This window comes from Crinia signifera, chromosome 7 (assembly GCF_055691185.1).
Source record: "Crinia signifera chromosome 7, ASM5569118v1, whole genome shotgun sequence".
Classification (NCBI taxonomy): Eukaryota; Metazoa; Chordata; class Amphibia; order Anura; family Myobatrachidae; genus Crinia; species Crinia signifera.
The window spans coordinates 76,290,747-76,313,194 of NC_139223.1; the positions used below are offsets into that span (position 1 = coordinate 76,290,747).

Genomic DNA, 22,448 nt, shown 5'->3' on the forward strand with positions numbered 1-22,448 from the left:
TGTTTCTGTGCAGGGTAAATAATGGATGCTTTATTTTTTACTGTAATTTAGATTTCAGTTTGAACCCAACTCCCCCAAACCTAACTCTCTCTGCACAGGTTACATCTGCCCCACCTGCAGTGCACATGGTCCATTAGAAAAAGATTTTGCTTTAATATCCTTACTGAGTTACCCCCTATGTTCTATGTAAATGCATTATTCCTCTCTTATTTTTAATTCCACCTTATACTGATAAATATAAGCAGCAGCTGCCCTCTTGTGGCTGAACATGCTTTGTACATCGCAAGTCATTTCTAAAGGCACCCATACATTAGTCCGACTTGTCCTAGGCACAAGTCGGACTTGATTTCCCCTGCAGCTCCCCAGGAGGGGGACACACGATTAGGCAATTGATGTGCAAAGTTTTGCATATGATAAAATTGCATGGATTTATCATATGCAGTCCCTGGGGAGCCGCAGGAGGGAGCCGTGCAGGGGACGTCAGCGGGCAGGGGATGCCGGCTAATAGAGAGCCAGGCAGAGGGCTGCTGGGATAGAGCTGCCCGGGCCCTACCCTCTCTCAGAGTGGCCAGGCCCAGGACAGTTGTTCCCATAGCACCCCCTAATGGCGGCCCTCGTAGGCAATATGTATACATATTGTGTTAAAGAATCAGTTCATAAAAAAATAGAATAGATTTGGTTTAAAAATAGAAGACAAACATACATAAAAATATTGCTCTCGCTCTATAATATTTACATATTATATAATGCTGCCCCTGGTTTGCATCGGTCTGTCCATTTAGGCACATTTTGAGTGTATGAAACAATCTATGACAAAAGGAAGCAGAGAAGCGATGATTTTAGCGAAGCAAGTAAAGGCCCCATACACTGCAGCAACATTTACTCTTAAACACTAGCGCTCCCCCTTGAGGTTCCGGTTGGCAGGATCGCATATAGCATGCGATCCCAGCCAAGCCTTCCCAGCTACAGAAGTAATTCAAGAAACTGCTTGTGCAGTTAGGTAGACTCCACTAAGATGCGCTCAGGACTAGGCACACAGTTTGGGAACCACTGACCTAGTGTATAGGGCAGTGGTAGCCAACTCCAGTCCTCGAGAGCTACCAACTGCTCACATTTTCCAGACAACCTAGCTGCTGCACAAGTGCACTCATTACTGACTAACACATTTAAAAGATCCAAAAGTGGAGCTTATTACATCACTTGTGATCTGTGAGGAGATCTGGAAAACATTAACTGCTGGTAGCTCTTGAGGACTGGAGTTGGCTACCCCAGGTATAGGGGCCTTTAGTAACAGAATGGAAGTATTTTACAATGCCACGCAATGGCCAAGAGTGGTACTGCAGTAGCGGTGTTCAGTTTTGTTTTGTTTTTGTATTAAGAGCTCTGGGCAGTCCAAACACCTGTGTCGAAGGGAGTAGCTACGGTGGGTGCAGGGAATGCGGTGGCTATGAGGCCTATAGCAACTCTAAGGCCTGTCACTTTCTCACACTCACCGCACCACAGGGGACAGAAGGATAGAAGTGCATGAAGAAAAAGTGTTTGCTGTGCTATCTGCACCATGTAGCAACGTGCTAATCACAGACCATTATGTCTTCCCTCTCTTGGTTACTCCACTATGTAACTACTGGAGCAGGGTGACATGGGGTACCTGCTGCAAACTGCTGATCAATCACAGGCAGACTTCAGATTGTGACTAGGAAGCCGTTTTCCACAGGAATCATCAGTGCTTCACCTGTTTCACCTGTTTACATGAGTCATTAGTAATATAGGCAAGACTTTCCCATGATATTCTCTTGCCTTCCCAAGTGTGACTCTGCCACCTCCTCCCCAGGAGTACCCCTGCTTCCTAGCTCCCCATGTGCACTTATCATACCCCTTCCCTACATGTACCCTTGCCTTATCAAGCACGCCACCATCCCCCCTCCCCATAAGACATCTGCCTCCTACAGTACCTTCCTATGTGCACCATCGTCTACCGTCTCCATATGTACCTCTGCCATCCTCATCATAAGTACCACTGACCACTGCATCCAAAACTGTGCTTCTGACCCCATCTCCTACATGCTTCTGCCTCTTATCTCCCCATGTGAGCCTCTGACATCCCCCATTATGTCTGAGCCCCATCCCCATGTCTATAATGGCACTCGTTCAGGGCACTGGTTGAATGGGGGCACAAAATGTAACCCCATGATGCAAAAGAGGAGGTTAGTTATTATTTGGGCTTTTCAGACAGTGAAAGACCCGAGGGGAAAATGCCATGATTTCAGCTTGCTATATATATATATATATATATATATATATATACACATAGTCCAGTAATCCAGTGCCGCCTCATTTGTTGAATATATATATATATATAATCAAATTGTTGATCAACAGATGTAACCATGCTCATCTATCCTCCCTATGGCACATAGAACAATACAAAAGACTCCCTGTGTTATTTTATGTAGCTGTGTGGCGCATTGTGGTTTAGTGTTGAGTTGCCAGTGACTGTAATACTTATACTCGACCACCAAATGCTGCTCGCTTTAAATAAAAAAATAAAAATAATAACTTTGTTGTATGTTAAATCACGCAGTGATAAAATGCATTACAGGGGAGTGCTGGGCTACAGGATCACTGAATGCAGATCAGACACACAGTAGCTAGAAATGCAAACATACAGTACATGCTAAACAAGCACTAAGTGTAATTTTCCATCTGCCTATCACAGAGATGCAGGTCGCTTTATAAATTCAATAGGATCGGAACTATGGATATAAACATAACAAAATATTTACTTTCATTAAGTGTCCAGGACACCTGCAGCCACTTAAATTGACTGAGCATCACTACAGTATATCACTGCAGGTAATCATCTCCTGCCTCAGTGGCTGTCTTGGGTCCACCGATGGTTACCATGGAGTTTGGACATAAACCGAAACACGGCCACATTTTATTTTTACTTTTTCCCCAAATTACCATCTGTCTCCGCCTCTGAGTTGAGGAAAGCTTTGTATTACTCTTTGGTTTACTGTTTCTTTACCATGATCTTCATCATGTACCTCCGCCCCCACTGTATGCAAAGCCTGTATACTGTACCTTCACTGGTTGCTCGTCCTGCCAGCAACAATCTGTGCAGTGCACCTCAGATATTTACCTCGGTGTGCAGGATGTAGTGTCCATTCCTGCATCCTGCATGTTCCTCTGTCCTGCATGAGGTGTTGCTCTCTGCTTTTATGCTTCTGGTGCTCCTTGGTCTGTATCCCAGCACTGAGTTGCAGGCCGGGCAGCGATGGAGGTGCCGTGGCGAAGAGCGGCACCCTGAGAGGGGGGGGGGGGGGAGGCAGGGTTTTGGGGGTTGCATGGTGCTAGAGTGTACACAGAGAATGTACTTCTATTGGATCTATTAATGCAGAGTTTATCATATCATTACACATATCAGTTTTCCCATATGTGCATTGCGTCCAAGTGTGGCTTATCTCCTACAGCAAAAACCATCCTAGTACACCCAAAATGGCTGCCTTATTTGGTATGCCCGTGGATAGGATGAAAAACACATGGACCCGAAGGTTATGCTGGGACACTAGCACATGCTGAAACCACCCATTTTGTGTTATCTCTTCTGGGCGTGACCTATTTCTCCCAAGGTAATCCTACATTGTGCGCCCAAGATGGCTGCCGCTCCTGGTACCTTTTATGGTTGGAATATATAACCCATAGAAGTTATTACCCAAAATGTCTGCACCAACCCAGCAGTATGATTATTGTGCTCTCTACGTTAAGTCCTTAATTCTCTCTGTTTTTCAACTTCATGCAATTCTAATGCCTTTGTTCAATGTACCATGTTTTTGATGTATTTTAAGAGACTTTGAGTCCTATGGGAGAAAAGCGCTACATAAATAAAATTATTATTTAAAAAAATCAGAAGCCTTTATTGTGCCCCTTGGTTGATAATTATATGAGAGCCATTGGCACAACTACTAATTTTGTCTCAGTCGCAGATTAGAGGCAGCCTCAGACCTACTCACATCTGCCCAGATGGCAAAGTCTCTTTGGGAATTGCGAATTGATCTGTGAATGAACAGCAATCTTCAATGCATTTGCAAATTTGCATGGGGCATTTTTTTGTTCAGTCTATGCCGCGGGTTTCTGCATATTCTTAGATTAATGATCCATGCCCTAAATGTATATACCTTCACCCATGGAAACAGTCATTTATAACCGCGGCGGGATCGTGCTTATCCTTGCATTCAACACTGCACCAATTATTGTGTGTTAAGGATTTGGATGGATGTAAGGATTCTTTTTCCATTCCTATGGGCTAGTTCAAGGGTAAGTAGGGTTCCTCAAGATTAAAGATGCTCAGTTAAAATACATTGTATAGGTGAATCCAGTACGATGCATCAAGTTTGTTACCAGGGTTTCCCGATGCCCATTTGCGAGAGGTTTGCATTGGTGCATGCTATGGATGGGACACATACAGATGACTGGCACTCAGTATGCCATCATTCATAATTCTGCCGCCAACATCCCAATGGGAATGCCTACCCCAAACCTATCCTTCCCTTCTAGAAGCCTGACCCTAACCCCCCCCCTCCCAATAGCCTAACCCTCTCTGCTAGTGCCTAACCCCTACAACATACCTTCTACACCCAAACCCTCTTGGCCCACGGTCTCTCCATAACCCATACCTTCTTGGTGCCTAATCCTACCCCCCCCGCCTACCCACAGCCTAAACCTAAATCCACCTTTAGTGCCTAAAACTAACACCCACTTCCCCAGCTGCCCACTAGCAAGCCCCGCATAATTAGCAAGGGGGATAAGGGGATCCTGATCTATTCGAGGGTGCATCGCTTTGTGTTGTAAGGGCCAGGCGGGATGCCAGTGTCTGTATACTGAACGCCGGAACCTTGACAGCCGGAATGTTAAGCACACTACCCTATAGACAAAGCTGGTTTACGGTTTGTGGGGGGCCCCCTGAAATAAAATGGCTCTGGTCTTGTCCATAAGCAGCAGTCTCTCAAATCAGGCAAACTGGCAGGTATAATATAATGGGCTACACAAACATAGTCCAGTGTAAAAACAAGATGTGTATGCATTTCCTCATGTGCTGATCAGACACTTAAGTTGCCCACACACAATTTAGAGCTTAATTGTGCAGTTTTTTTAGCAGCTATATGTAAAGGTGCCCACACACTAGAAAGATCTGCGATCATAAGATGTGCGCATAAATTAGCCTTCAAATCTTTTGTCTGTCCTGCACAAAAGATTTCAGGCAAGCGCACATCTTTACCAAAGATTTTTCTTAAGATCCCATGTGCGTTAATATGGATCTTTTGTTAAATCTTCTGATCTTTCATGCAGCACGTAAAATCAGAAGATTTAGCAAAAGATCCACGGGAGCGCCCATCGGACAAAAATCGGACATTTTTTTACCGATTATCGGTAAACATCGGATGATATATCGGCCGATTTATCGGGAATCGGCCAAAAAATCGTTCTAGTGTGTGGGCACCTTAAGTCCTGTTACCTTATAATGGTTGAGGTTAGTTTACTTCTGATGAGCAAGTGGCCAGTGTTGTTAGGTGTCCTTTACCCAGAACCCTGTGAAGCAGTCTGGGAAATCCCTCATTGTGCAGGGAAGCAAAAGCCGGTGATCCACGTAATGCTGCGGCGGTCCAGGAGATGGAATCCCACTAGCAAGCTAGTATGAAGCCTCTAATACTTGAAACTTTCCCAATGTACAGACTGCATACATGGCAGAGCAGCGACTCCCAAGTCTGCTCATCAGAGACACGGAACTGATGTATCGGCGGCTCACTTCTGTGATGTTGATGAGGGCACTAGGGAGCCCCTCACATAAGCTCTATATTTACAGACCGAACTAACTAATGGGTTGATTCAGACCTGCTCACTGTGGGCCAAATTCACTACCTGGGCCGGTGTTTGGGGTTTGCACATGCGCAAAACCCCAGAGCAAACGCCGGCGGTGAGTTTCACAGTCATCGGGGTGTTCGCTCAATAGTGGGCGCATAGGGGGTAGACAGAGAACCGCCCAGTGTTTGATGGCCTCGCCCATAGAAACACTAGGCATACCACAGCGAATGTAGGCATGTCAAACCCTGCTTGGGGTGAGTGGATGACATCACATGACACAACGCTCGCTGGATACCTCTGCCCCTTACGGCGACACATGGATGAGGTACAATTCTGTTTCGGTAAAAAAAAAATATTTGTGCTTACTTAAGGCTGCTACTTTTGTGAGGGATGATCAGTCCCTCGATTGAAAAAGAGGAGAACAAGAATTGAAGCAGCCTTAATAATAAGAACATTTTTTTTGATAACCTGCACTGATCCAGGGTAACAGTCCCAAACGAATGTGTCCCAACGGTACGCTGGAGGGATCGATCCTGAGTTGGATATTAGGAACAATCTTAAACCTCATGATTGGCACGACTGATGTCTCCCGATTGGTGGGGTCTAAAAAACATCCTGTATGGGACCAGGTGGTCAGATGAATAAGCAGGTGGAACAATGGGGCAAGTGGCAGATCGCAATCCAAAGTTGTGGAGAATGTTCAATAGAGGTCCAACAAGTTGCACAGTCCAATTGATAGCACAATCCAAAAGGCACCAACATGTTGCGCTGGTCAAATTGCCAGCTTTATCAAGGTGTCTTATTGTCAGCAGGGTGCTCATATTTATACCCAAGGTCCTTAGCTGGAATATGCATAGACAATTGATTCACTCATGGAATGGATCAGTGCAGGTTATCAATACCATTGTGTCCAAATTATTTGATTGCACAAGCCTATATCTTTCATCTATATTTTATATATTTTTACAAATATTTTTTAATTGTTTATTGATTCACTTGATCTTATTATTAATTGAGCGTGCTGCTTTAATTCTTGTTCTCCTACAATTCTGTTTTGGAGCTGTGTTTCTGCATCTGGCATGGGGTGCCATGTCTTAAGACGATCAAGGCATTACACAGCAAAACATACTGTCTAGTGTCAAGGCTGACCTCAGCCTGGCTGACTATTGCAAGCTGACTATTGTTAGTTTGTCATATTTTAAAGTAGGAATATTTTTAAGTAGGGCGAAAACAGTTACATAGATTAAAGCTTGGACTTATTCTGGACCAACTGTGATGTAATTCCTGTCTCCTTCTCATTACAGGTAACTCATATCATCTGTTACACCCGTATTGAAGTAGCTGCTTGCATACTGCTATATTCTATATTTAGGTTACTCATATCATCTGTTACACCCGTATTGAAGTAGCTGCTTGCATACTGCTATATTCTATATTTAGGTAACTCATATCATCTGTTACACCAGTATGGAAGTAGCTGCTTGCATACTGCTATATTCTATATTTAGGTAATTGTGCAAATATTTTTATAAGATTTGAAAGTGAGTTAGAATTTATTAGTGGCTGGGATGGTATGTAACCTCTTACAATTTGTTATCTTAGTTTTATTGCTAGTGGAAGGGGGGCTCTGGCTGGGTGGGGTCTCAATCAATTAACTTAGAAACAGCTTTTAGTATATATTGTGAACACAAGGCTGACCTCAGCCTGGCTGACTATTGCAAGCTGACTATTGTTAGTTTGTCATATTTTAAAGTAGGAATATTTTTTAAGTAGGGCGAAAACAGTTACATAGATTAAAGCTTGGACTTATTCTGGACTTAAACTGGACAGAAACTGCAAACCAACTTAACATCTTCGTATCAAAGTGACTCAGAAAGACACTAGCAACCCATAAAACCAAGAGACTGCTTTGAGTGAGCTCACTTCATTCTCACATCATACTACTCCTGGCTGCTTAATCTGCCTATTCAGCTGTGATATCACCAGTTCTCCATCTGCTAAAACTTTTTGAATATCACTCTTTATGCTTGTACTTGCACTGTCAGTTTTGAAAATGCCCAGCTGTACCTCTAATGACTTTACCTCTCTTGCTGTTCCATTGAGAGTAGTTGTCCCTGATTATTTTATTCTTGGCCCTCTTCTCTATCTCTACATGTCCTCTCTGGGTGAACTTATTTGTTCACTCGACTTCCACTATGCCGAAAAATAGGAATTTGGTACTCACCGATAATTCCGTTTCTCCTAATCCGCAGGGGACACTGCCTTATACCATGGGGATTGGGATGTGGTCTGGAGGAGCCAGCACTTTAAGAAAATTTGTCCTGCTGGCTACTTCCCCTCCCATTCCCCCTCAGACTCCAGTCTTAAGGAAAAAAACTGTGTCCGAGAGGAGCCCTGGAACCTCAGAGAAGAACACCAACAGTTAAATCTTAACCAACAAAAAACCGTCACCAGTGAACACATTTATTCATACTCACTGGCCAACACAAAATTTAACAAAAGAACTATAATAGAATAGAATAGACGCGCTGGGAGGGCGCGCAGTGTCCCCTGCGGATTAGGAGAAACGGAATTATCGGTGAGTACCAAATTCCTATTTTCTCCCACATCCAGCAGGGGACACTGCCTTATACCATGGGGATATACCAAAGCTACCCCCACGGGTGGGTCAGCGCTATTCTCCTTGTAACACGGCCCTGCCAAAATTGGCCACTGACCGTGCAAAGGTGTCAAATTTGTAAAATCTGACAAACGTATTTGACCCTGACCAAGTAGCCGCTCGGCATACTTGGGATAAGGACACTCCTCTAGCTGAAGCCCACGAAGTTCCCACTGATCTCGTGGAATGGGCTGTTAATCTTGTTGGAACAGGCTGAGAAAAAGAAAAATAAGCTTCCTTAATGGTAAGACAAATCCAGCGAGCTAATGTCGCCTTAGATGCTGGAGATCCTCTTTTTGCTGCATCATACAGAATGAACAGAGAATCCGTCTTCCTGATAGACTCTGTACGATTAACATAACATCTTAATGCCCGAACGACATCTAATGATACTGACTCTCCTGAAAGGGATGGTACTACAATTGGCTCATTAATGTGGAAAGCCGTCACCACTTTCGGCAAGAAATCTTGGCGAGTCCTAAGTTCTGCTCGATCTTCATGAAAAACTAGAAAAGGTGCACGACAAGACCCAGATCTGAGACTCTTCTAGCTGACGCCAATGCCATAAGGGTCTTCCAGGTTAAGTATCGTAAGTCCACTGACTCTAAAGGCTCAAACCTTTCCGACCGTAAAAATCTCAGAACTAAACCAAGGTCCCAAGGTTCTGTCGGTGCTGCAAACGGTGGTCTTAACCTCAAAACTCCATTCAAGAATGTCCTGACCTCTGGAATATGAGCCAACCTTCTATGAAAGAAGACCGACAATGCCGAAACTTGGACTTTTAAAGAGCTCAGACGAATCAAAACCTGCCTGTAAAAATTGAAGAAATCTTGCCAAGGAAAATACTGCCCTTGGAAACTGGTGGTTTTCGCACCATGTTATGTAGGCCTTCCAGATCCTGTGATAGTGGGCTGATGTTACATTCTTCCTTGCCCTTACCATCGTAGGAATTACTGTAGATGGAATGCCACGTCTTTTTAATAATTCGGCCTCAACAGCCAGGCCGTTAAATGAAGCTGACGTAAGCCTGGGTAAATGCACGGACCTTGCATTAGCAGATCTTCTCTTAACGGCAGCACCCAAGGGTCGTCTACTACCAGATGACTGAGGTCTGTGTACCATGACCTCCTCGGCCAATCCGGCGCGATCAGGATGACCATGACTGATTCTTTCTTGATTTTCTTCAGTAGCCGTGGCAGAAGAGGAAATGGTGGAAAAGCATAAGCCAGATTGAACCCCCACTGAACGGAGAACACGTCCGTTGCCAGTGCCGCCGGATCTCTGGACCGAGCAAAATACAGAGGTACCTTGTTGTTCCTCCTGGATGCCATAAGGTCTACCTGAGGCATCCCCCACCTGGCTGTCAACTGGCGGAACACTTCCGGATTTAATTCCCATTCGCCTGGGTGAAGATCTTGACGACTTAAATAATCCGCCTCCCAATTGTCTACACCAGGTAGGTACACTGCTGTCAGGTTCGGAACATGACCTTCTGCCCAAAGGAATATCGGCCGAACTTCCTTCATTGCAGCACGGCTCTTCGTGCCCCCCTGACGATTGATATAGGCCACTGCAGTGGCATTGTCTGATTGAATTTGAATCGGTCTTCCTTGTAGAAGACTCGATGCTTGAACCAATACCATCCGGATTGCTCTCAGTTCTAATATGTTGATATGAAGCTGGGCTTCCTGAACGGACCAACGACCCTGAAAAGAATAACCCAGGGTCACTGCCCCCCAGCCCCGAATGCTGGCATCGGTGGTTACCAAGGTCCAATCCATCAGACCGAACTGGCGACCCTCTGACAGATGGTCCCTGTTGAGCCACCACAGAAGTGACAGTCTTGTGCTGTGCCTCAACTTTATTTGTTTTTGCATCTGAAGGTGCGACCCCGACCATTGGGACAGAATGTCCAGCTGAAATTCTCGGGATCGGAACCTTCCGTATTGAAGGGTTTCGAATGATGATACCATTTTTCCCAATAATCTGGTTGCAAGATGCACTGTCAGATATTTTGTTTCCAGCACTCGCTTCACCATTGTCCGAAGAGATACAATCTTGTCCTCCGGAAGGTATATCCTCTGATGGACTGTGTCGAATAGGAGTCCTAAGAAGACAAGTCTCTGAGTTGGCTGCAGGTGTGATTTCGGAAAGTTTATTATCCACCCATGTTGGATTAAAAATTGGTACGTGAGTACTGCATCCGAAATTAACTTCTCTTTCGATGGAGCTTTGAGAAGGAGATCGTCTAAATAAGGAATGATGGAAATCCCTTGAAGACGAAGTGCTGCCACCATACAAGCCATTATCTTGGTAAAAATCCGAGGAGCGGAAGACAGGCCGAAGGGAAGCGCTCGAAATTGGAAATGTGCTTCCTGAATGGCAAACCTGAGAAACTGTTGATGAAACTCCCATATAGGAATGTGAAGATAGGCGTCCCTTATATCCAGGGACATCAAAAATTCGTTGGGCTCGAGGCCTGCTACAACTGACCGTACTGACTCCATTTTGAATCGACGGTAAAGAATAAATTGATTCAGGCTCTTTAGATTGAGAATCGGCCGAAACGTTCCATTTGGTTTCGGCACCAGAAAGAGATTGGAATAAAATCCTTGCCCTCTTTGATCCGCTGGAACTGCCACAATTACACCCGATTGTAGAAGTTTCCTTAGAGCTAAATCGAGAGCCACTCTTTTTTGTTCCTTTGACGGGAGACCCGTCGTAAAAAACTTTTTTGGGGGGAAAAGCTGTGAATTCCAGCTGATACCCTCTCGCAATTATTTGCAGAATCCAAGCATCCATGCAAACCTGCTGCCATGCTTCTGTAAATGACAGCAGTCTTGCCCCCACCTGAGAATCCCCCAGGTGGTCTGGTAATCCGTCATGCAGGAGGCTTCTCAGGGGGCTTCTGCTCCTGACGACGAGCTGAAGACCCTGTTGGTAGCGCTGTGGCTGCGCCTCTGCCACGCTTACCTCTGAATGCTGAAAAACCTCTGCCTCTACCTCTACTTCCTGCACCACCTCGAAAGGCCCGAAAGGAAGGACCCCCGTAAGGCCTTTTAGAGGCTGGTGCTAGGGATGGAAGAAAGGCCGACTTCCCTCCTGTAGCCTGGGAAATTAGTTTATCCAATTCTGGACCAAATAAAATTTCCCCATTAAAAGGCAGCGCCTCCACTGGCTTTTTAATCTCTGCCTCCGCCTGCCAAGAACGGAGCCACAGGGAACGTCTTGCTAGAACTGCTGATGCCGAAATCCTAGCACCTAATGCAGCTGTATCTGTGGCAGCCTCTCCAAGATATCCGGCTGCCTCCTGGACGTATTCCGCCAGGGGCAATAATTCTGATCTAGGCCTGTTTTCCTTTAAACCAGTGATCAACTGGCCTGCCCACTTTTCAACAGCCTTACTCACCCAAGCACCTGCCAAGGCTGGTCTGAGGAGAAAACCAGAGGCTGAGTAGACTGATTTAAGGGTAGCTTCCAATCTACGATCTGGAGCTTCCTTCAGAGCCACAGCCCCTGGGATAGGAAGGGTTGTGCGCTTAGATAATCTAGACACTGATGTATCTGCCGGAGGCGGACACTCCCATCTGTTTCTAGAATCCTGGGAAAAGGGGTACAAAACTTTAAATCTCCTTGATACCTGGAATTTCTTGTCTGGAGACTGCCAGGCATCTAATAAGATTTTATCCAGCTCAGGACTCTCAGGAAAACAAACCTGACGTCTAGGAGTTTTCCCAAAAATATACACTGGAACCGGAGCTTCAGGATCAGAAACTTCCAATGTTTCTTTCACTGTCCTGATTAAAGCATCCATGCCCTGAGGATCGTCCTCGACAGAATCCTCTATTGGAGGCTCAAAGTACTCCTCTCTAAACAGTTCCCCTTCTTCTGAAGTATCATCTTCTTCTTCCTGAAACAGTACCTCAGCTCTCCTAATTCTAGGAGCACTATGATGAGCCTGTGAATCAGAGGGAAGAGATCTGGACAAATTATCGACCGATCTCAATAAAGAGGTAGCCCAGGCTGGTTCAGCTGCAGACAATGACTGTATCTGGGCCTGCAGACCCTCTCTCTCTTTACGAGAAGCTGCCAGTTCTGCTGTTAAATTTGCTAGAACTGCTGCTAAATCAGGAGCTTGCTGGTGCTCAGCTGCAGAGGACTGAGCTGCACCATAACAAGCTTCACATGTAGACACACCCTTTAAATGCTGTTTAAATTGAATCTTGCATTTCTTACATGTGTACAGCTTGAGAGAAGCTTTAGAAGCACTCCTCTCTGCCATTTTACATACAGTGCACCACAGTGATCTACAGAGATAATAAGAAAGAATAGGGGGAAACAGAGCCAGCTAACCCCTAATCTACCCACCAATGCTTCTCACCAGACCACAATACCTTTTTGGTGATGGGAGAAGGTTTTAAACAGCTAACGCAGGTACCCTGCCACTGGGAGCTGCCGTTGCTGTAGGTCAGGCACTGTGGGCTTTTGGTGTCTGCATCTTATGCAGACGCTATCCGGAGGACAGACTCACTTCAGATAGCTGCCCTTCCGGTTTCTATGACGCCGCTTCCGCTTCCGGGTCCCCTCCTGTCTGTTACTATACTCGGACAGGTTACTGGTGGACCCGGAGAAGATGCCTAACGCCGCGTTCTTTAGGTAAGAACGAGTCCTTTCCCTGCTGCCGCGCTGTCACGGCGTACAGGGAATTTAGTACCTGACCTCCCGGCCTCGCCGGACACCCGCTTATAAGATACAAGCAACTGGGGGCGTGTGAATGCCTCTGGGACCGTAACGCACGCTGCATGCAGCTGCGGCGGACCCCCAGGGATTCCCTGGTGGCTGAGTCCAGGAGGTGCCCTGCATGCAGCGCCGACCTGACTCACCCCAGCGCTAGTAGACAAGCTACAAAAAAAAAAAATATATATATATAAGAAAAAATCTTCAGTCTCGTCAGAGAGACGTGCCAGAACCTCCTCCGGACACTTTTTTCCAAAGACTGGAGTCTGAGGGGGAATGGGAGGGGAAGTAGCCAGCAGGACAAATTTTCTTAAAGTGCCGGCTCCTCCAGACCACATCCCAATCCCCATGGTATAAGGGAGTGTCCCCTGCTGGATGTGGGAGAAATACTAAAATCTACCCCTCGTTTCCTGATCGCTCTCCTTCCATCCTAACTCATATCTCCAACTGTCTCTCTGCTGTCTACTCTTGGATGACCCAGCGCTATTTTAGACTTAAAATATCAAACACTAAGCTGACTTCTTCCGACCCTCCTGCATAAAACCTGACCATCTCTCATCCTAACCTGTTTATGCTCACTTCTCCCCCTTCTGTGTTACCCCTGTCTGTCTAACCCTCCCCTTTAGAATGTAAGCTCTCACGGGCAGGGCCCTCTCTCCTCATGTGCCTTTCTTAGAATATATAAACCACTGCCACTCTGATAATTGCTTAAGTGTCCTGTCCCCTGATGCAACTATCCATATTAACCATGTACTTGTCCTAAACTGTCTTGTAATGTAATTTGTTTTGTGTTTGCTCATAACTATGCTCTGTAAAGCGCTGCGGAATTTGTATGCGCTATATAAGAAACTGTTAATAAATAAATAAATAGTGTCAGAAAGCGCCATCTCAGTTGTAGGTTATGGTTTCTCAAACAGTCGGATGACCCAAAACACAAAGCTAAAGACACTTGTGAATTGACAAATGCCTGCCCAGCATCTCGCCTCTATATGTATACTTATTTGGTTTGGCCGATCAGTCGGTGCGATGGCAAGTGAACGACTTGTCGGTCGGATGTGTACCCAGCTTTACCGGAATGTGGACGATATAAAAAATGATGTCAGATACAGGTATAGGTTTCCTACTCACCTCATTGTAGAAGAAATGGACGGTGTGACTGTTGAGTTTCACCGACAGAGTTTTCAGGAAGCAGATGTAGTAACCCATAATCTCTTCATCAGAGAAATCAAACTTGTGCACAATGATGGAATTTACATGATTATTGGACAGCAAATAATCTGTAGGTAGAAGCAAAGAAAATTAAAAACAAATAACTTCTGGTCTTTTATTTTAGCTATTTTCATAGACATAATGGTTGGGTATCTCACAGTTAAATACAAGTCCAGACCGAATGTGCTTTTAGCGGGTATGGATCAGTCGACACAACTAAAGACAACATGCGGTGGGTTGATGTGGGCTTAGGTTGACACCTCAGAAGGTCAACATGGGGTTAGCTCAAAAGGGTCATTAGGTTGACACAAGCATTAGGTCGACATGAGCAAGGTCAACAGTCAAACCGTCGACATGGGGTTTTCATTTTTGGGGGGGAGGACTCTAATGTCGTCATAGTCAACATGGACACCATATTGGTGCACAGCAGCCCCTCTCATGGCTCGCCATGCTTCGGGCTCGATGCCTCGCTATGTTCGGCACACTAGTTTATTCTTCCTCCACACCCTAGTGGATGGTAGAGCATGAAATGCCGCCCGTCTGCACAAATGGCTTTAAAAACCCATGTCAACATTTTGACTGTCAACTTGACCTAATGTTTGTGTCAACCTAATGACCCTGTTGACCTTCTGCATGCTAACCAATAGATGCAAAGTCTGGCACCCATAGAACAGAGTCGGATATACTGTATGTAGCAGAGAAATGATTGGTGACAATGCAAAGATAGAACCGGGAAAACCAGCAATGCACAAGATGCCAGACAGTGGTACTGGTGTAGTTTCACGGCGCCCAATATATCGGATGCGATATCGGCCGATATATCAATGCAATCCAAACCAAATTTTGACCTGTTCATAACCCCACTATCCACTATGCACGGAGTCTATTCTATATAGTGTGGCGAGTGCAGCGAGCCACCAAGCCCGAAGCGTGGCGAGCCCCGCGAGGGGACACGGATTACACAGCGTGCCAGTACCCCACCACGCTGACATTGGTGAGCCCATCCTGTAAAACGCCCACAAAGGAGTTTCATTATTTGGACACTTGTACCTGGAGCTGGTCTCAAAACGACCAATATAAAGACTGCTCGGATATAGGGAAAAGTGGACTAATATCTCCGTGATCCACCAAAAAGGATCTTACAGGATAACCATCAAAAAGGACTGGTAACTATTGCCATATCTAAATGCCTCAGAATATGCCTGAATAGAATATAAGCCTCATTTGAGAATCTATCTCTCTGCATAATTAACGCATGCATTATATGTTATATGTTGTTTGTCTTGTATGTCCATTTGAGTGTTGATGAAATATATATTGTGTTTTTTATTAAATAAGTGATATCACAAAAATGATGTTTTAATTGTGCTTTGTGGTAAAGCATCGCCACCTTGTGGTAGTCTTCTATCACTCCCCAGGTTGTTCATTTTCACAAAGGTCCACAATACCTTTGATAGGGGGCTGCAGCTTTACCCAAAAGAAAAGCCTACCCAATACCCACCCACTTGAATTAATTGTGCAATCAAACCAGCGCTTTTGTGTGGCCTATGGACACTTCCCCATCTTAATGATAGAAGAGACTACAATGCATAGGAGGAGGAGAAGGAGAGGAATGATGTTACGACGGCATTGGTGAGGAGAGTATGGGTCATAGGGTCGACAAGAGGAAGGTAGACCATGCATTCGGTCGACCACTGACATTTAACATGCATCAAGGTCGACATGGGGTTTTTCAATTTTTTTGACCCGAATGTTGCCACAGCGCCGCACTCACCATGCTTCGGCACGGTGCCTTGCTACGCTCGCCACACCATTTTATTCTTCCACTACACCCTAGTGGATGGTAGAGCATGATATACCACCTGTCAGCACTAGTGAAAACCCCCATGTCGACCTTCAGGCATGTCAACCTTCATGTTTAAACTAGTTATCAGCTGTATTTGCTTATAGAATACCTTACACTGTAAAATAACCGTACTTTAACCTAAATTGTATATATGAAAATTAGGTTAGAGAGATACTTACATAAAGAGGTCTCATGATTTATATTCTCAAACAGCATGTTCAATGTCTGAAGAAGCTGCCCGCAGACGTAACGCCCAGACTTCTGCCGTAGGATGTTCAAGAAGAAGACAAACATGTTTTTCTCCAGAAAGAAGCTGTAAGGCACCATCACATTGGTTAACCATTAGCAGAAGTTCAAGAAAATAATATAATTAACACCTCTTGCAAAGAAGAATGACCATATTCATTAGAGAAATATTCATCTATTTCTTTATTATTGTTTGTATGCATTATCTCTGAAAATACCCCTAGAATAATAACTCTGTATGACAACCCCGCCTTTGCCCCAGGACTGAACCACTTGAAGTAGTGGAATATTACATATCCCCCTCATCTAGAGCCCTGACACCACTTCCTGTGTTCTCCCAGGTCTGTCATGGTTTCAATCTTCCCTCTTTTGCCAATGTTTACAACATGTTTATTTCTATAACCAAACCTCAAGGTCCAAACCAACCCACCACTTGGAGGCTCAATGCCACCATACTGCTTCTTCCAGTGGTCCCAAAATCCAGATTTTATTTATTGCTACCTAAACATGGCACACATGATAGAATGTCAGTGGAAAGCGGACATCAGGATGCTTGAAACAAAAATCTGGTCTTGAATCAGGGCATAAGTAGCTCTTGTTTTGGTGGTATCTGGACATATACCTACATGCCATTTACCCATCTTCTTTGTCTCCTTTAGTGGTAACATTTTGGCTTGAAAGATATAGGGGTGTATTCAATGCCGCGGCGAGCGGCCACGAGGGGGTTAAACAGAAATCCTCGCTGTTTAACCCCCGCGCCGGCCGCTCGCTTTATTCAACATCTAGGGGAAATCCTTGCCATCACAGGACGGCGAGAATTCCCCAAAACAGCGAGACCCGCAGCTAATGCAGGAAACTCACGGTACTCTTTACCTAGAACGGCGCCCGCGATTAGCATCGCGGGCAAAAAATCGCGGCCATCGCATGCACATAAAAAACAGGTGCGACGCGATGCCCGCGATTTTCCCACAGGGATCAATGTTAAAAGTCAGATTGGACGCGATTTTAGTGGTAAATGCCTCAATGCCCGCGATTTTTCCATAGGAAACAATGTTAAATGGGCCACAGAGCCCTAATAGTCCCCCTGAAGTCTTAAATGGCCCCCACAATTTTTAACGCCACCCCACGATCAACGTGAACCCGAAGCGTGGCGAGCGCAGCGAGCCCGCGAGGGGCGGCGGTACGCGTCCTCCGACCTTTTCATACCCCCACTATCCACATCGGCGTGGAGTTGAGAATAGAATAGTGTGGCGAGCGCAGCGAGCCACCGAGCCCGAAGCGTGGCGAGCCCCGCGAGGGGACGCGGATACCTTCACAGTTATATGCGTCCCCTCGCGGGCTTCACAGGTGTCCGTGGCGACGCGGACACCTGTGAAGCCCGCGAGGGGACGCGTTTACCTGTGAAGGTATCCGCGTCTTCTCGCCACGCTTCGGGCTCGGTGGCTCGCTGCGCTCGCCACACTATTCTATTCTCAACTCCACGCCGACGTGGATAGTGGGGGTATGAAAAGGTCGGAGGACGCGTACCGCTGCGCTCGCCACGCTACGGGTTGACGTTAATCGTGGGGTGCCGTTAAAAATTGTGGGGGCCATTTCAGACTTCAGGGGGACTATTAGGGCTCTGTGGCCCATTTAACATTGTTTCCTATGGAAAAATCGCGGGCATTGAGGCATTTAACACTACAATCGCATCCAATCTGACTTTTAACATTGATCCCTATGGGAAATCGCGGGCATCGCATCGCACCCGTTTTTTAGTGCATACGATGGTCGCCGTTCTAGGTAAAGAGTACCAAACTCACTGTATTTAGCCGCGAGTCTCGCTGCTTCTGGAGCCACATACGCCAATTCCCCCTCGCTCAAAAAATGGAGTGAGGGGAAATTGGCGTATGAGGGGGCTGCGTTGAATACTGTCAGGGTGAGTGGTGACAGCGAGCAGGAAGCTCTGCTCGCTGTCACCACTCGCCCACAGCATTGAATACCCCTAACAATGTCACACATCTAGTGGAGTTGTCACAGATTTTAAAGGTTAAAAAAAAATGCATGGTAATGGTTATTCAAAAATGTAGTGCATAATCTAAAAGTGCATTGAATACAGTTTATTTTCAATATGTTTTGAAATCTACAAAACCAATTGAAAATAAACTGTATTCAATGCACTTTTAGATTATGTACTAACATTTTAAATGGCAAATGCCATGTTTTTTTTGTGGACCTTTAACATTTTGGAGGTTTTGTTTTACTTTACGAGTTACCCTGTTGTTAGAATCCAGCTACTCTTTTGCTAGCCAAGTTATCCCAGTCCTTTCCTGCTTCATTTATTGAGCTATTGCTAAATTACTATTGCTCATTTTCTACCATCACCCCCTAGGCTGAGCCTGTGTCTCTTCTGACCAGTCCAACAATGAATATCACAAGTCAATTTTGGCAATTTCCACTCAACTAGATATTAGCTTGTGATTTGTCCTGAGGTTGTTACAATACGAAGTCACATGTTTTATAAACAGTCTATGAATATGCTTCTCCTCTTCCACAGCAAAGTTTCTAGCACCCCTCCCCTGAACCCTCTGTACCTTGTTACTTCTTTTTTTAAACAAATGTTAAATATTCATGTAGGTAAGCTGCAGCAGATAAGCCTTCATGGTCAAGGACAATCTGCTAACATAAAAGGTTACAAAACTGTAGGAGTTGAAGTAAGCATTCTATATCGTACATGTAGGCAAGAATAACAGAACATATATAGATGACCATGTAACGGAATGCTTATCGTTCACTGCCCTCCTCTAACCTTACAACCACCCATAGAGGGAGAAATTCCCGGCATTGACACCCATAGAGGGAGAAATTGCCGGAATCGACACCCATAGAGGGAGAAATTGCCGGCATTGCGGCGGTTGGTATTCCGACCGCCAGGATCTTGACTGGGATCCGGTCCCATGTGTTTGTCCCATTGCAATGACGATGTGCAGTCCCATGGAGTTACTATTGCCCACTCAATAGTTAGTACAGATCGCTCAGAAGTCATCGCTATGTTGGTATGGGCGATCTAGCTACCCGGGATGCTCAAGGGAAATCATCTTCACTACATTGCTTAGCACACATGCGAAGCTGAAATCTCCCTGTGTGTATGGGGCTTTATTCTCTATAAACAGTCAGTGACAATGTAAGAGCAGTGATAAGCTTGGTACACATTAGACAAGGGTTACCCAGACTCACACAACGCACATTGTTACCCCTTGAGGTTATTAGCAACAAGATCTTTTAACTTCATAAACTCCATATATTTGGTATCCCTATCCTCAGACAGAGACATAGCGGATTTCATTTTGAGATACACACTTGGGTGAAACATCATGAGAAATGATTTTCTTTTTTTACAAAACACACATTATGCACAGATATATACAAAGTGGCCAAATTACAATCAGGTGATTGTAAACAAATTAACTATTCCACAGAAAATGCCGACAGGTTGTGCGGATCTGAATAAATATGGGACGATACGCAGAGACTAAAGAAGTTCACTCATGACATAAAAAGGGAACAATGCGATCTGATGGTCTTTGTCCATGGAATGGCGGTTGGCGCTCACAGCAGCAGTTGAGTCATTAGCAAAATGGCTGTACTGGTGAATTATTCTAGGGCGGCAGTTGTTAAATAAACACAATAGATCTGCAGACAGACAGAAAAAGTGGATCTGAGCGTGATCCAGTGATCGTATATGCGTGAGAGTGGGCAGACTTGTCAAAGTCCACAGATGGGAAAACGGCACCAAATTACAGATAAACTGAATCAGAGACCAATTCAAATGTCCTCTCAAAGAACAGTACACTGCACATTACATGGGCTACAGGAGAAGGCCTCTCCGTACACCATTGATATCTGCTGAAAACAGGGTGAGATGCCTCCAGTTTTCTCAGACACACTAGAACTGGACAGTAGATTGGAAATGGGTCTTGTGGTCTGACAAATCATGGTTTCACGTACACCATGCAGATAATAGGGTAAGGTTATGGAGAAAACTGCAAGAAAGAATGGATGCCCTACAACTCCACTCTCCAGGAACTGGCGATGCAATATATTGCATCTGGGTGCATATTTCCCATAAAGCATAGCAGCTGTTTGTAGAAACCATGCCTAGAATAATTCAAGATATATTAAAAAAGCAAAAGGTAGACCAGCAAAGTACCAACATAATTTAGCCACTCATTGCATACAAATGCATCAGGAGTCCACTCCAAAAACTGCACAGCCTTTATTAAAAGTACCAACATGTACTTCTGGCATGTGCTCCAGGATGCCACCTTAACCAACCTCAATCTACCACTAACAGTATTTAATAAATACACTACCAGTTTTTCGGGCAACCCCATTTTTCAAGATTTTTTTTTTTTTTTTTTTGATGAAAACACTTCTAATAAAGAATAACGTACTGCTGGCTTCCACATACACAGCATGGAGAGCGATTAGGTCCATATGTAAATTATCACACTATATCTATTTTTCGCCCTCTGTGGGGTAACCCTGCTTTTACGCCTCACAAATCTTCCCCAATATTTCTCATATGGTATACCGGAGGCTTAAGTATACATCATTTTTTACAAACATATACATTTATTCTTTTTACTCCCAAATTAAAAGTATCCTTTGACTATTCCTTTTTTTTTTCCCCTTTTCATTTTTACAGGCATGTAGCTATGTACAAACAATTGTCACTTCCCTAACAGAAACAGACAAAAACAACGGTTTCGATTGTGCAATATGATATAGATCAGGAGAAGGTTATTACCACTTCATTAATACACACACAGTCACGTCCACTATTAAACTTAGAATCAGGCAACATGGGACTACTACGCTGGCAATCAGAATTCCAGACTTGACAATAAAAGATAGCTTAGCTGCCACCAACAAATTAGAAAAACAGTTAGTCTCTATCTTTATGGAGAAATGCACCAAAAAATCCTTCACAGATCCTACTTTACACCAAAATTAAAGTTTATAATTTGAGACGCTGCTGCTGCTGCTGCCGCCACCTCCTCCTCTAATTGCTATAAATGCGGATCTGGTCCTGTCCAAAGGTACAGACACTGTGGCAAAATCTACAAATGTATGCCAACAGGGACTTAAAAATCAATTTAAAAATAGACATGACCTGGGCTTTTTGGGGCATATACCCTAAAAACCTCTCCCCTAATTTACCTAAAAGGTAAAGGTAGCTTTATTACACCCTCGAGTAGAGTATCTATATTCCAGGGACTGGACGGAAGGCCCCCATACATTAGTCAGACTTGTCCTAGGGACAAGTCGGACCTGATTTCCCCTGCAGCTCCCAGGGAGGGGGACACACGATTAGGCACTTGATGTGCCAAGTTTTGCATATGATAAATCACATGCAATTCATCATATGCAACTCCCAGGGAGCTGCAGGGGGAAAGAGCCAGGTGGGGGACACTGGGGAGCTGCAGGGAAGAGCCAGGCAGGGTGAGCTGACAAATAGTCAGCAGGCGGGGGACGCCGGTGAGCCAGGCATGGGGAGAGGCTTGCAGGGGCCAATCACTGGCTGCCCATTCGTTTGCATTGGGTTTTTTCTTCCTTGCAGCTGCGGCTGCCTAATCCTCCTGCCCAGCTCGTAACCTGTTCCCCATCGCATGCGATTTATCACATGTAAAAAAAATAACAGGGAGCTGCAGAGCAGTGAGGAGCAGTGGGGGTGGGCAGCGGCGGCGGCTCTGAAATGAGTGGCCGGCTGGGGAGGAAGCAGTGGGGCAGCAGCGTTATCAGATCAGTCGGGGCGTGCAGCAGTGACCATCAGTCTCCACTGTCCATCGCCGTAGCGGGTGGGCAGCCGCGGCTATTACATCTTTAAAACAATGTGTCAAATTACTC

At 45.1% G+C, this 22,448-nt stretch overlaps 1 protein-coding gene across 1 annotated transcript in view; it reads right to left on the reverse strand.

Moving 5' to 3' along the window:
- CLEC16A (C-type lectin domain containing 16A) overlaps positions 1–22,448 on the reverse strand; it is a 311,322-nt gene that overhangs the window by 282,142 nt on the left and 6,732 nt on the right. The window contains exons 3-4 of the mRNA XM_083153350.1: positions 16,493–16,626; positions 14,387–14,535 (exon numbers count right to left, since the gene is read on the reverse strand). Coding sequence (XP_083009476.1) covers positions 14,387–14,535; positions 16,493–16,626 — 283 coding nt within the window. The remainder of the gene's footprint in view (positions 1–14,386; positions 14,536–16,492; positions 16,627–22,448) is intronic.